Genomic DNA, 13,408 nt, shown 5'->3' on the forward strand with positions numbered 1-13,408 from the left:
TCCTAGTCAGCTTTAAAAAAACCACACTGAAAATCGCCACCTTCTTACTTGCCCCCTAAAAAAAGAAACTCAAAAAGAACATTTTTGGAAAATGTAACATGGATGTTCTGGAATTGGATGATTGGTAGACAAAGCCCAAAAGATTACTAACTAGACATTTTTACGCAGAATAGTAATGCTTCTGTTAACTGACTTAAATGTAGTTTGCTAAAATGCTTCTTTTAACTTAATGAGATTCACCAAACCTATAAAGAGATAAGTGTTCTTTTACTTGAGAAACAATTAGTTATGCTCTTGATTTGCTAACTTGAATATTCATCTTAGTAGGAGTTGAGACTTGTCCAGCTGTTCTTGCTGAGTCCTGATAAACTTCTAAAGACTGTGTTGTTTTTGCAGTTTGTTGTGCAAACTTATATTGGGAGGGGTGGTTGTGAAAGAATTGTGTGTAATGATATGTCCCTTGAAGCTGAAAATGGGTGTATGCTGTGTTGTCTTGAATATACTTGATTCTTTATAATTTAATTTTTTTTCTGCAGTGTACACGTCAGATCATCTCTGAAAAACTGGGTCGTGGCTCAAGAACAGTAGACCTGGAATTAGAAGCTCAGATAGATATATTGAGAGATAACAAAAAAAAATATGAAAATATCTTGAGACTGGCACAGACACTGTCCACACAGCTCTTCCAGATGGTACATACCCAAAGGCAACTTGGAGAGGCATTTGCTGACCTGAGTTTGAAATCATTGGAACTTCATGTAAGACTTCTATAGTGTTAAAAAATAAGGTGGCAGAGATGAAGATAAGCCTAATTGACTCGTGCAGGATATCTACTAGTTAGCAGCTACTTTTATAAATATTGTAGTTAATAATATATTAATTCTCGTTGTGTTGAAAGCTTATGTAATTCACTTAAAACTATAGGAAATTATTGAAATTACTCTAGTTCTTTATTGTTTCTTAAATATTAGTCTCTAGTTGATGCTTGAATTCAAGAACTGACAAATTTTGCTTTGTAGAGAAGATGCATTTTACTGTTAATTTTGCTTCTAATGAAATGCCATCAAAGTATTCTAGAGTGTTACGTCATTTCAATTACAAAATGTCTTTGGGGAATGTGCCTGGGAGTAAGTAGATTAGGGCACATTACTTCACTTGTGCACATTGAATGTGAGTAAATTATTTTTCTGTAGCATATTTAAGCACTGAGATTTGATCTCTAAGTCCTTTTTAAATCAGAATTTTACTACTAATAAGACTAATCTGTATTCTTATGTTGTCTGGAGTTGCTGAGCAAGAGAGGCAATCTTGAGATTCTGGGTTGTTATGATTCCATGGTGTAGAAGTTTATGTAACACTGGCACTTTCTGTTGCCAGTAGTAGAGCTGCCTGCTGTAAAGAGAGACAAGGTAGATGTTGCTTACCAAGTATAGTAGCTGGCTTGCTTCTACATTGTTTGTTCTGCATTTGCAAAGTTAAAACAATTTGATCCTTTGGAAAACCAGTATTAAGTGGCTTAATGATTCCCTAAGACATAGCTGCTGAAACAGCTCAAATTATCTTTGTGATTTTAAAAACATCTGTCTTTTCATAGTTGTCTTTTCCCATTGAGTTTTAAGGGAGTAGGTGGAGTTCATGCTTGCACAGAGAAACCTTAAGTGATAGCTAGCTGAAGAAATTTAAAACTCCTACACTGACGTGAAGGAATTTTTAATATTAGTCTGACAGATGAAAATCTGTGAATGTAGAGCACTTCTAGCAGCTAAGAAATTAAATGATCTGCTAAAAGAAGCTTTTAATAATCAGTTTATTCTTGACACAAATACGGGCATGTGGTTTGTGGCAGAACTTAGTAATTGTTATGAAGTATGTGCTGAAGCTGGATGTTTCTTCCAAAACTTGGATGGAATCTGGCATCATACTCATTTAATGAATCTTGGTTTTTTTCCCATTATTAGCTTGTAACTTCCAGTGGGAATACTGATCTTCCAGGTTCTTTCAACGTCTTGTATTGGTCTTGGAATTTGTTTCCATCATTCATCTCTTGTGTAGATTATTGAATGGGGCTGCTGATGAAAATCAAATAAAGGTTTCTGCTGCTGTAATAAAAGTTATCTAACCCTGGCCTCTTGGAGACTTGCCTGATGTTTGTCTCTTTCCTCTTTGTGTTTTCCCTCTGTTTAACCTGTACTGTATTATCATCTGTAGCCTGGCCTACCTTTGGATATCATTGTTGCCTCTAAAACTTGTGCAGGACTAAAAGTAAAATTTCTGAACAGTTAGTCTTTCATGTTTAATGTGATAACAGTATATAAGCTTAAATAAAATTTTAAAAAATGCTAGTCTCAAGGTAATACGACTTCTTTTATACATTCCAACAACGTGAAATTTTAATGTGGTATCTGGTGAGGTATTACTTAATGTTAATGTGTTGTTGTTTCTCTTTTGGACACAAAGATAACTCCTGGTTCCAGGCTCATGTGCCTCTAATTACATAGGCAGATGAATCCCAATTTTAATTGACGTGAGCATGGAGTATGAACTAAGTGTGTACTCTTGGTACAGAAAGGATTTCCTGTGTGTTTTGTAAGAGGTCATGGACAAAACTCAAAAGTTTGTGTGAAACTATGAGCCATTGGAAGGACACAGTTGTTGGTTAGCATGTTCCATACTGCAGGCCACTGCAGTCCCATCCTTCTTACCTCGCCCTTTGAACTGGCAGTGGTGTTCATTTGGATGTGGGATGATTTGAGTGAGAGGAGCAGCTGGAAAACTAATTGCAGTCTTGCCTGCAGGAGGAAAAGGAGATGGGACTAAGCTTCTGCAAGGGGCAGTCCTACTGCCAGCATGCTCCTATTTCTTCTCTGTGCAAGCAATTGTGTTAGCTGTGTAGCTGGCAATGCTAGAGCAAAGCCAGCTGGAAAATACTTGTTTCTTTTTCTTCCCAGCAAAATCTGTAGCAATTTAGCCAAATGCTTTTGCTGCCCAAGCAGCTGTACAAAGCAAAGATGACAGATCTTTAGCAGTGTTTGCAGGGCTTAGCTCATGAAAACTTGCCCTGAGTTCTCTTCCTTTTTTCTTCTCCTTCAATTGCTCATTTCCACTGCACCTCCTTTTCTAGAGGATTCTTCCCTTACCATTTCCCATTACCCTTGCTGTCATGAACTTGTTAATATGAAATATCATTTGGCTCTGGTGCTCATTTTCTAGACAGATGAAAGGAAACTGGGAGAATACAGCACTTCTGAGTCAGTTGTTGGCAGTGTGCAAGCCTAAAAGGACCCAAGTTCCAAATATGAACCTAGTGTGTTTTACACTCATTACAACCAGAGATTGTACTCTTTTGTGAGAACTCCCATCTGTAGAATACGGAGATGCCATATGGATGACATAGATAGGATAATTGGATTCATTTGGCATCCATGCATTAGGAAAATCTTTGCAGCCTTGGTCAGCTTACACTGCTGTTAACAAAGAGACATGAACAAACATATATCTAAATGTGACTAAAATGCCTTGGAAATAATTTTGCCCTTATCCCTTTGAAATTTATGGATGAGCTACATTAAAATTTTTATTTGCTATTCATTATAATGCTCTGCTCTTCAATTATTTACAGCCTATTAAACTGTGATAGATGTTGGGGCTTTTTTTTTCCAGTTCTGCTTTCCAGAATGTAAGAATAAAACTAAATAGCTAATTAATCCTGTGTGCTCTTGTGAATTTAGTTACATTACTGTATTTAATGTAGCACTGTCTCTGTTCATATTAAAGTATTACCTAGACAACCACGAGAGATGCTGGATTGAAACCCTGCTGAATGACAATGTGAAGATTGCATTAGCACTTCCTTTTAAGTAACATTCAAGATACCAGAGTGCAGAAAAATCACATTATAAAATAGGATTTAACATCGTGTGTGGTAACAGAATCAGAAACCATGTTTTACTGATGTTGGAGAGATTTCGTAAGAACTGTGAACTGAATATGGTATCGAAATCATATTGGTTTATTCATAAATCATACCTGAACAGAAATGAAAGAACTGCCACATCTGTGTTTGCATTTTTTAATATAGTTGCTGATTAATGTTATGATTTCAATTGATCTACAGCTTTGTTTTCTCTGTTCTTTGTTTATAGGAAGAGTTTGGCTACAATGCAGATACACAGAAACTTCTAGCTAAAAATGGAGAAACACTTCTTGGGGCTATTAACTTTTTTATTGCCAGTGTGAATACATTGGTGAATAAAACAATTGAGGATACCTTGTTGACTGTGAAGCAGTATGAAAGTGCCAGGTAGCTATCCTGTCCAGCTCTTTTCATTATGAGTTAATCCTTGGGAAGCAGACTCTGTATCAGCTTAGGCCTTGTATTTGAGTGACTAAACTGTCAGATAAAAAAACCTTTTAATACAGCTCTCATCTAATGAGCATTTCCTTTTAACTGTAACTGATTGCACATAATGTTTTGTACATGTTCCCTTGCAGACTTAATTTTACTTGTTAGCTGTAGGAATAATTACAGCTGGTTTTTCCCGCGTGCTAGATTAAGGTGGCTTTCTAAGTAGCATGACAGTGGAACATTAACCCTTTTATCCAGCTGCATTGCAATAGGTAAAATAATCTCTTTGATGGAAAAACATTTAGTCTTGTGCTTCTGTTAATGAACAATGCCTGCAATTCACAGATCAGTTTTTGTGCAGAAATTGCAGGCTTGGTCAGAAAGGGGAAAATAAAACGGAAATTTCTGAGTGAATAATGGCCTTCCTACCCTGGAGAAGGTTACTTTTAGATGTGCATAGTCCTCTGAAACTGGGTTCCTTTTTCCTGCCAGGGACTTGTATTTCTTTCTGATGAGTGTTTCCATTCTGACTTTCTTTCACTTACCAGAATAAAGTGCATTTCTTTTAATTTGATGAAGGATGTAGTTTATGCATATTTTTTTGTGATTTTGAGGGTATTTCTAATTTAAAATTGCAAACTTGTAAATTGCAAATTTCAAATTTTCTTTGAAATTATTTTTTATTAGAAATTGCAAACTGCTTGTGTTTTGAAGTTCTTTCTCTCTCTTTTTTAATTGTTGTGTTCTAATGCTTATTTTAAAGCAAAATTGTAAGTTATTGTTTTGATATTTAGGTAAACTTCCAAAGGCATGAAAGGCAGAATTAATGTGTGGATAAAGTACTGCTTTATTTTGACATGTATTTGGAAAAAAAAAAAGAAAAAATAATTGGTTCATACATTTTCCAGGTATCCCCTTGAAAATCTATGCAAAGTACATCTGCAATCGTTCTTACCAGTCATTTTCAATATATTGTTCCTCCCTTCTGAAATACATTCATTGCTGTCCCTTCCTGTTCACTAAAGCAATCAAATATTTTGCCATTTTAATAAGGCAAATAAATTACAAAGGTTCTTCACTTACATGGCCAGTTCATCATTTTGCACTGTGAAAATAGGTCGCGGTTTTTCCTGTGCCTTTTCTTTCCTGTCCCCAGTTGCACTTTAGCATTCATCTGTTCCCCTCTTCTATCAGCTGTCTGCTGGTTTAATGGTTTCCTTTTTGGAATTAAGCCATAAATTACATATAAATCCTCAATGATGGTGGCAATAAGAATTGGGAAGAGCCCTGTGAATATTACTCCTTTTACCTCTGAAAAGGTTGTGTTTTATTTTTGAGCAGTTATATCAACTGAAAATTGTGTTTTAGAACCAGGTTTTAATCCTGATTTGTTTCCAGTTTAAGAAATGTCTATGAGAAAGCATGTTTAAAAGGCCAGAAATAGTGTGGTTTGTCCCATTAAAATTGGTGGATATGCTAGCTTCCATTATTTGACAGCTATAAAAAAGTATGGAAGGAAGAGTGATGCTTTGGGCAGGGCTACACCATCTTTGGCAGTCTGTTTTTCCACAGGACAGACAAGTTTCTCAGAAAACTATTTGTGGAAGGACTATGAAACTGTCCAGTTAATGCATATAGAGGAGCCTGGAGCATGCTGAAAATGCTTTAGGTCAGAGTTTGGTGTAAGTGAGCTGTTCCTCAAATATCTGTATAAAGGGGATGTCGTGCTCTTGGTGTGCCTCTTGCTTTCAACACAAACTCTCCAGTGAACTGATTCAACAGCAGAAGAATGACCTGAAAAATATTAGCTAGCTTTTTCTGGGTTAGTAGGTTGAGATGTCCCAGGAAAAGCTCTGACTCCTGAAGCCTGTACAAAGCAAAGGGCTAAGAGCATGTTGCCGAGACAGGAACAGAAAAGAGAGGGTGCTTGTTGAGGCAGTTTTATACAATGTGCTTCAGGGTGGGTTTGCTTGATTAATAGGAGGAGGGAGAAAAAAACTTGTCTAGTTTTTTGTTGTTGTTTTTTCTGTACTTAACTGTTTTGTTCATCTTCTGTTGTATTTGGCCTTATATGTGAGGTCAGTTTTGAGACACTGCCCTTAGATGGTTTTTTTTCCCCTTCTCCTCTTTCTTCTCAGGATTGAATATGATGCTTATCGAACAGACCTGGAAGAGCTGAATCTTGGCCCTCGTGATGCAAACACTCTGCCAAAGATTGAACAATCACAACAACTGTTTCAAGTGCATAAAGAGAAATATGACAAAATGCGTAATGATGTATCTATCAAATTGAAATTTTTGGAAGAAAATAAGGTAAGCTACTACTTCTCATGTTATGTTTAGGAGTTTTGTTCTAGAAGTTACTGCTTCCTAGAAATATTTTAAGTTGTTAGGTCTTGAAATATGTATTCATTTAAAAGTAGAGAGAGCAAAGAAAATAAGCTGAATTTTCTGAGTTCTTGCTGTATCGTGGGAGGGACACACTTCTAGAGAAGGCAGCTTTGAAAGTCCCTAATCAAGCTGCTCCAGCTACAAATGACAAACATTATGGTAGTAAGTTTCTTGTTGATACAGGAGGTTTCAGGTTTGCAAAAGCATTACTTTTCCAATTTGCTACATTTATTTGTTAAATGAGTCACATAATTACTGATTTAATATTCAGAGTAATACTTACGTTTGACAACATTGTCATGGAGGTTATGCACAAGGAAAGTGAGAGAACTACGAAGAGACTTCTTCAAAATCAAGCTTTCTTTAAATATTTGAACTGAGAAGTACTACTTGCTGTAATTAACACCCTTATAGTTTCTTAATTTGAACCAGGACTCTTGAACTGTTGGTTTGAAGGGTGTTTGTTTTTTTCTGTGTTTATTTCAACCCTACCATTTCATCCATACCCTCTTCATGATGGAATTCTTACCCTTCTTATTCTATCAGGCAAAAATAAAACTGCCATACAAAACACACTTTTAAACTGTGCTTTCTTTGACAAATAAGTCCTTTTAAATTGTCTCTAATTAGATGTGAAAGTGATGGTCTTTCAAGATCTGGTTTTTGTTCATACTCATGGTAAATGAGATGGTTATAATCATGTGTGGCTATATTTCCCATGTCTTCAGAGGGAGGAAAATGTGATTAAAACTTACATAGGACATAGCTGTCAGTTTGTCCAGGTCTCCCAGTGGATTAACATTTTCTTTATGGGTTGATTAATTTATTTTAAACATTTAAACACAGGAAAAAACAGCCTGTCAGAGACAGATGACAACAGTAGCAAACCATGCTCCTTGCATGGAAGGAGGAAACTTTAAGGGAAAAATCATGGGGACAAGCTAAACCAATTTAAGTGGATGATTATTTTGTATTCTTGAATATATTATTACATATACAGTTGCATCAGCTTCTTAGAATAAAGATGGAGGTCAGGGAGGAAACATGAATAATCAACAGATGATAAGAGGAAAAAGGTGGAGAAAATAAGCAAACTTTTTGGTTTCCAAAACAATATATGCTTAAAATGTTACTCCTGAGCACTGTTCCTTTATACAGGCATCTGCATTAGGACCGCCTGGTCTGGAATCACATAGCCATCAAAAGTTCATGGACCAGATCATCAAGTGACTAAAAACTGGTGTTGTCCTGACTTTATTTCTTGTTCTTGCTGAAAAAAATGGAAAATAAAGGGATTGAAAAAATCCATATTGAAATTAATTTTCTTGAAGAAGCTGAAGCCTAATCTAAATGCTGATACTGATTCTTAAATTAGAAAATGGTCCTAAGAACTGATTTTTAAAACCATGCTAGGTTGAAAACAGGTATGCTGAAGGTGTCTTCCCCCCGCTCCTTGTTTTCATCTTTTAGTAAGTTATTTGCTGCCATTACAATGTATTCCTGTTGAAATTGTTTGATCCTTCCAGCTCATATCTGTACAGGAATTCTGATGTTTAAGTTCAAATTAGTTTAAAATAGCACTTACCTGCTTCCTCATGGTTTCCACGAACTGTACAAAACACTGATCAATTTATGTTTATACATACAGGAAAGTTTCAGAGCAAATGCATTTTATTTCCATTTTGTACAAAACAAGTTTCCATAATTTTTTTAAACTAAGTTAGATGGTTTAGGGAACACTGAAGAAGTTGTCTTCCTAGTGACAGTCTTGAGTTAGACCAAGCATCCTGTTATAAGTCACAGCCTACAAATTGTTTCTGAAGGAGATTGTTTTTTCCTTCCTGCCTTTTAGATTAATACAGTAGGGAATCTCACATGCTTAAGCCTTTTTATCAGTGGTTGACATTTCTCAGTTTTGACACTAGAGATGTAAAAGTATTTACTAAAGGCTGTATGTAATTTTGTTCTGAAATGAGCTATAGAAAGGACTTCCTTTACACTTAAATATTGGCTTAAATATAATAATCTGCTGAGAGCTTTTCTGAGATAAGTTTTACTTTATTCTTTTTCTATTTATTGTGTAACACGACATTTTGTCATCACGGCAATAGGTTGAAGTGAACAAGTAACTTACCCTGTAGTGTAGGAGTAGCAATTAGGATGGCTTGTGCCTGCCTTGGAGAAGAAGGGCATAAATTGATGGAGAAGCAGTGGAAAGAGGAAGCAATTGCTGTTTTCATCCAAGTTCCTGCACTGAGGCACAGAGCAGCAGTGTATGAACCTTGCACTGCAATGGCCTTGGACAGAAAAGCTCAGTCTGTGGTTTGCAAATCCTTTGTTTCCTACAGCTGAGAGCGCTGGCACAGAAGCATTGCCTTTTACACTTCAGCTGCCTTTCTTAAAAAAGAAAAAAGAAAAAAGAAAAAAAAGTGTAAGGAGGGAGCAGGAGCAGCAACAATTCTGTGCTATCCACTCTGGGTGGTGTATTTCTGTAAAATACTTGTTCTCAGCATAATGTGAGCATTCAGCTTTTTATAATGGCTGTAGGTGAACAGAACTTTGTTTTCTGAGCAAATACACTCAGTCTGATTTCTTTAAAGAAAATAGCTACTGGAAGAATGGGAGTATTTGATATTCCAAGAGGAGCAGAAAGAGAGATCAGGAGAATGAGGAGAACTCTTATAAGAGTTCCCTTGTAACATTGGTTGGTAGGACTGAGATGGGTCCCAGTGTGGCTGTCTGATAACATTTCTTAATTAAGTGCAGAGATCAGATATAGAACAGAATAAACCTGAATGAACTTTTTAGTTCAGGTTTTCCCTGTTCTTGCTGTTTATGGCAGCATAAATCCATTGGTTCATTTGGGAGCAGTTCAGCTATCAGCAGTGTTCATAGTAAAGGGTGCTGCAAAGAACCTCTAAAGCCAGTTTAACTGGCTGATGGGCTCCAGTTGGTCTGTGTTGCTGCAAATGTCACCAAAGAACCCATAATCTAGATGGCCCTATCTAGCTTTTCCCTATATGGAGAAAAGGCATCACATGGTTGCAGTCTCTTTGTGCCTGTTCTCCTGGGTTCATATGCTAATATTTCAATTAAAAGCTCTCAAAGTTTCAGAGATCTGCATTACAGTAAAGCTGGAATTGCAAGTTTCTGTCTGTAAAATCAAGATACACATGATTTCTATTGACTTCTAGTACCATATTTGATCTTGAAGTTAGACTCATTTTCCTTAATGTTGATACAAAGTTTTATTGGTGCTCTCCCCAGCTGGCAGAGTTCTGTAGAAGTTTGTAGCATTTGCTAATGACTATAAGAATAGCTGCATTCAAAATCTGTAACTTACAAACACTTAATTTTTTTTTTTAAAGTATGATGGCCTGCTCTTAGTTCAAAGATTTCTGTAGTTTCTGAAAAAAGTTTTAGAAGGGGTTGTCCTTTTGAGAAAGGAAAAGTGTTACTTGTGGATGCACTTGAGAAATGTCAAATACCATTCTATGTAGAGAAAGAAATTGACTGCACTTCTGTGATTTGTATTTCAGGAGTTTGATTCTTAAATGCTTGCTTCTACAAATGAAAGCAGTCTGCAATTCAGTGGCGGCTGAGATGCTGAAACTGTTTAGACTAAGTACTTTCAAATTAAGATAGCTGGGAGAAAGGATTATGATGGTTTTGAGGAGGTACAGACATACAGAAAGACTTGAAGGGGTGTTGCCTTTTTGGTCATTGAGATGACTGAAACAGTCTGAATGAGGAGGGTATGAAGAAAGGCACACTTACTGTGCCACAGAAAATGCAATGTGCAGAGGAAGGTGGGGAAAGAGGGCAATATTTAGAAAGAACTGAAATGTTAAGAACATCCAGGTGAAAAGTCAAATCCAACCTATAGTATCTCCCATCTATGGCACTTAAGTCTCCTGTGCAGGACATGCCTGGTTTTTATGCTTATCCACAAAGTTCAGATTTGTTTTGAGATATGTTTGCCAGTTGTATTATGGAGTGCTTATTCTGTTTATAATTAGGACCAAATAGGTATATGTAGTTAATTAACAACAAAGACTGTAACTGTTGTTCAGCTGTAAAGCACGATGGCTTTTGGCAGACACGTTAGTAATACATTGCAGCCTGTATTTTAGATGTATTTCAGCAGCATACCATTAGCATGCTTTGATTGAAAGGCAAATCTTCAAACACTCCTTTCCTGGAATTGGTGCTACAGCTTGGTGATCAAGAGTTGGCCTTTAGTGCTGTAATCTGACAGCTGTTTCAAAGCTTTGTTGCAAAAAAAAAATAGTGATCCCTTCATCCCCCTTTTTACCCCCACTGCCTTCTCTCTAGTGTTTGTAAAACTGTTTTTGCAGCTGTGTAGAGGATCAGATTGGGGAACTGATCCAGGTTAAAGCAGATACGTTCTTGTCTGCTTAATTTTAATCTAGATCTGTTCCCTGATCCAAATGACTGCATATCTGCATGAATGTTTTGCCAACAGAGGGCTAAGGTGAAATATAGTGTGCAAATTGGAATCAGTGACTGGATATGGGAGTGGGTGAGATACTTTCCCATTCCCCAAGATGGAGTGAGATTCTTTCATGGGAAAAGTGGATAAATTTGAACTTGGTTTTAAGTGAATACTTGCTGTCAAGTTCTTAGCTGTGATTGCAGGTGGTTTTACTGTGGACATCAGGTGTTTTGAGGTGTTACAGCTTTTTTCTCTTTGCTGGCTGCTGCTTCATAGTGGAGCTTTGTACAGTGTCAGACAGTTTAAGTGGTCTTTTTCTAGAAAAACTGTAAGATAAAAGTTACTTGAATGAAGCTATGGAAAAGAAGATCCTACTATTACTTTTGGGATTCACTTGGCAACCAGCTTCTGAAGGAGGAGAGCAGAAGTTGTAACACCTTCTGCTCTCTGCAACCAGTTTGATAACAATCACCAAATTTATACCACAATGATCATGGGGATAGAACCTCATACAGTGAGGTAGCTCTGGTAGTTAAAAAAATCCCTCCAAAACAAAACAATATTTTTTCAGCCCAAATCAGCTGCATCTATACTGTCAATTCCTGCCTCTGTGTGTGTGTGTGTGCACATATGCACATGCCCATACTTGAGCCTGACTGAATTTTTTAGTTATCAGAAGATTTTGAGGCTTTAATACAGAAGGTTTGTGTTAAAAGCTACCCTAATAACAAAGTACCAAATTTAATCTCAGACTGATAAACTTGGGCTGGGAGGGGAGCTTTGTTACCCCTGTTTTATTTGAGTTCCTATAAACTCTATGAGTAAAACTCTTGTAGCATTTTAATAATATGCTATAACAGTGAGTGTAGTTCTCTGTAGAATTCCTGGCTTGGATTGCATGAAGTCTTGCATGTCAGTGATGAAAGAATCTGCTCAAGAAAAGCACTGTACTTTCTATCTGAACTTTTAAAAGCAAACCCTTTATGCTGTTGTGACATTTTCCACTTGTAAAATGTAATATTTTGGGATTGAACATTTTTATAGATGAAAAATCCGTGTGTTTATATACCTGTCTGCCCACACAAACTGAAGAAGAGGCCATCTTTTATGACTCAAAAAAGCTGAACTATGTTTGAACAAGAGTACTTAGCTAAATTCTATATTTCCTAGATGTTTAAATGTCTGTATGTGATAAATTCTGTAAATTCTATTGTGAAGGAAAAAAAATTGTCTCAAGGTATGATGGGGAATTCCTTTCTAACCATTCACACCTCCTGTATTTTCTTGAAGAGCCTTTTCGTGGAATAACCTGTCATTTTACACTGTTAATGAGAAAAAAAGCTTATTCTTTGGCATGTATTTACTTGAATCAGCCTAAATTATTAGGGGAAACATAGGGAGAAAACATAGGGATACCAGTTTTCAAATTGTCAGAGCAACTTAGATGAAAATTTGGGCCAGCAAAGAAGAGCTTATCACTTAATTTTTGAAATAAGTCTGCTATTCAGTTTAAAAAAAATAAGGTAATCAGAAATTTTAACTGTGTGCTAGAATTTTTATATATTCCTGCACGGATACACACACATATGCTTAGCCCTTTTTTCTCAAGGTATTTTTTAAAATATATTTATTACATCTCTGAGTAAATGTTGCACTCTTCAGGTGTCATAGCATGTCAAATATAATGGTGGTGGTTTTTAATTTGAGATGTTTTGTTAAACGAAGACCATAAGGTATTTCTGTATTGAGTTGCATGCATTTCAGAGAAGCCCAGTAGCCAAAAAACCTGTTAAAACGGGCATGGCCCACAGGTAGGCATAGGCCAAACCTGGCCTAAGGACAGTTTTGATTCCCAGCATGACAAAAGTAGACTGTCCCTTGTGGATTGTGCTGAGAGATGAGGCAGTGATCTAAAATTTGAGTAGAGAAAGCTTAATCTATTAACTCCCACCTCTTCCCTTGGGGCTCAGTCAGCCACCTTGTTCCTCTGTTCTCTTCTACATTGGCTAGCTGCTGCTGGCTCAGCCTTGTAGGCTGGAAACAGGTACAACAGGGCCACCACTGTAGGGATCTGGGCTCTGACACAAAAGTAAGGTGTTGCTAGGCTGAGAGTACACTCAGGAACAGAAAGGACAGGTTTTGGCTGCAGGAGAAACTGGGCAGGTGCCTTTTCAGAATATTGCTGTCAATTCACAGCTTCAGGTTTCCTGGTGTGC

General features: G+C 36.8%; 1 protein-coding gene across 6 annotated transcripts in view; it reads left to right on the top strand.

Moving 5' to 3' along the window:
• The window catches only part of ARFIP1 (ARF interacting protein 1), a 40,126-nt gene that overhangs the window by 24,400 nt on the left and 2,318 nt on the right, over positions 1–13,408 (top strand). For all 6 annotated transcript variants that reach the window (XM_085058515.1, XM_085058516.1, XM_085058519.1 and 3 more), the window contains 3 exons: positions 537–758; positions 4,143–4,300; positions 6,484–6,658. In XM_085058515.1, coding sequence (XP_084914641.1) covers positions 537–758; positions 4,143–4,300; positions 6,484–6,658 — 555 coding nt within the window. The remainder of the gene's footprint in view (positions 1–536; positions 759–4,142; positions 4,301–6,483; positions 6,659–13,408) is intronic.

This window comes from Lichenostomus cassidix, chromosome 4, assembly GCF_008360975.1.
Source record: "Lichenostomus cassidix isolate B80296 chromosome 4, HeHo_3.0, whole genome shotgun sequence".
NCBI lineage: Eukaryota > Metazoa > Chordata > Aves > Passeriformes > Meliphagidae > Lichenostomus > Lichenostomus cassidix.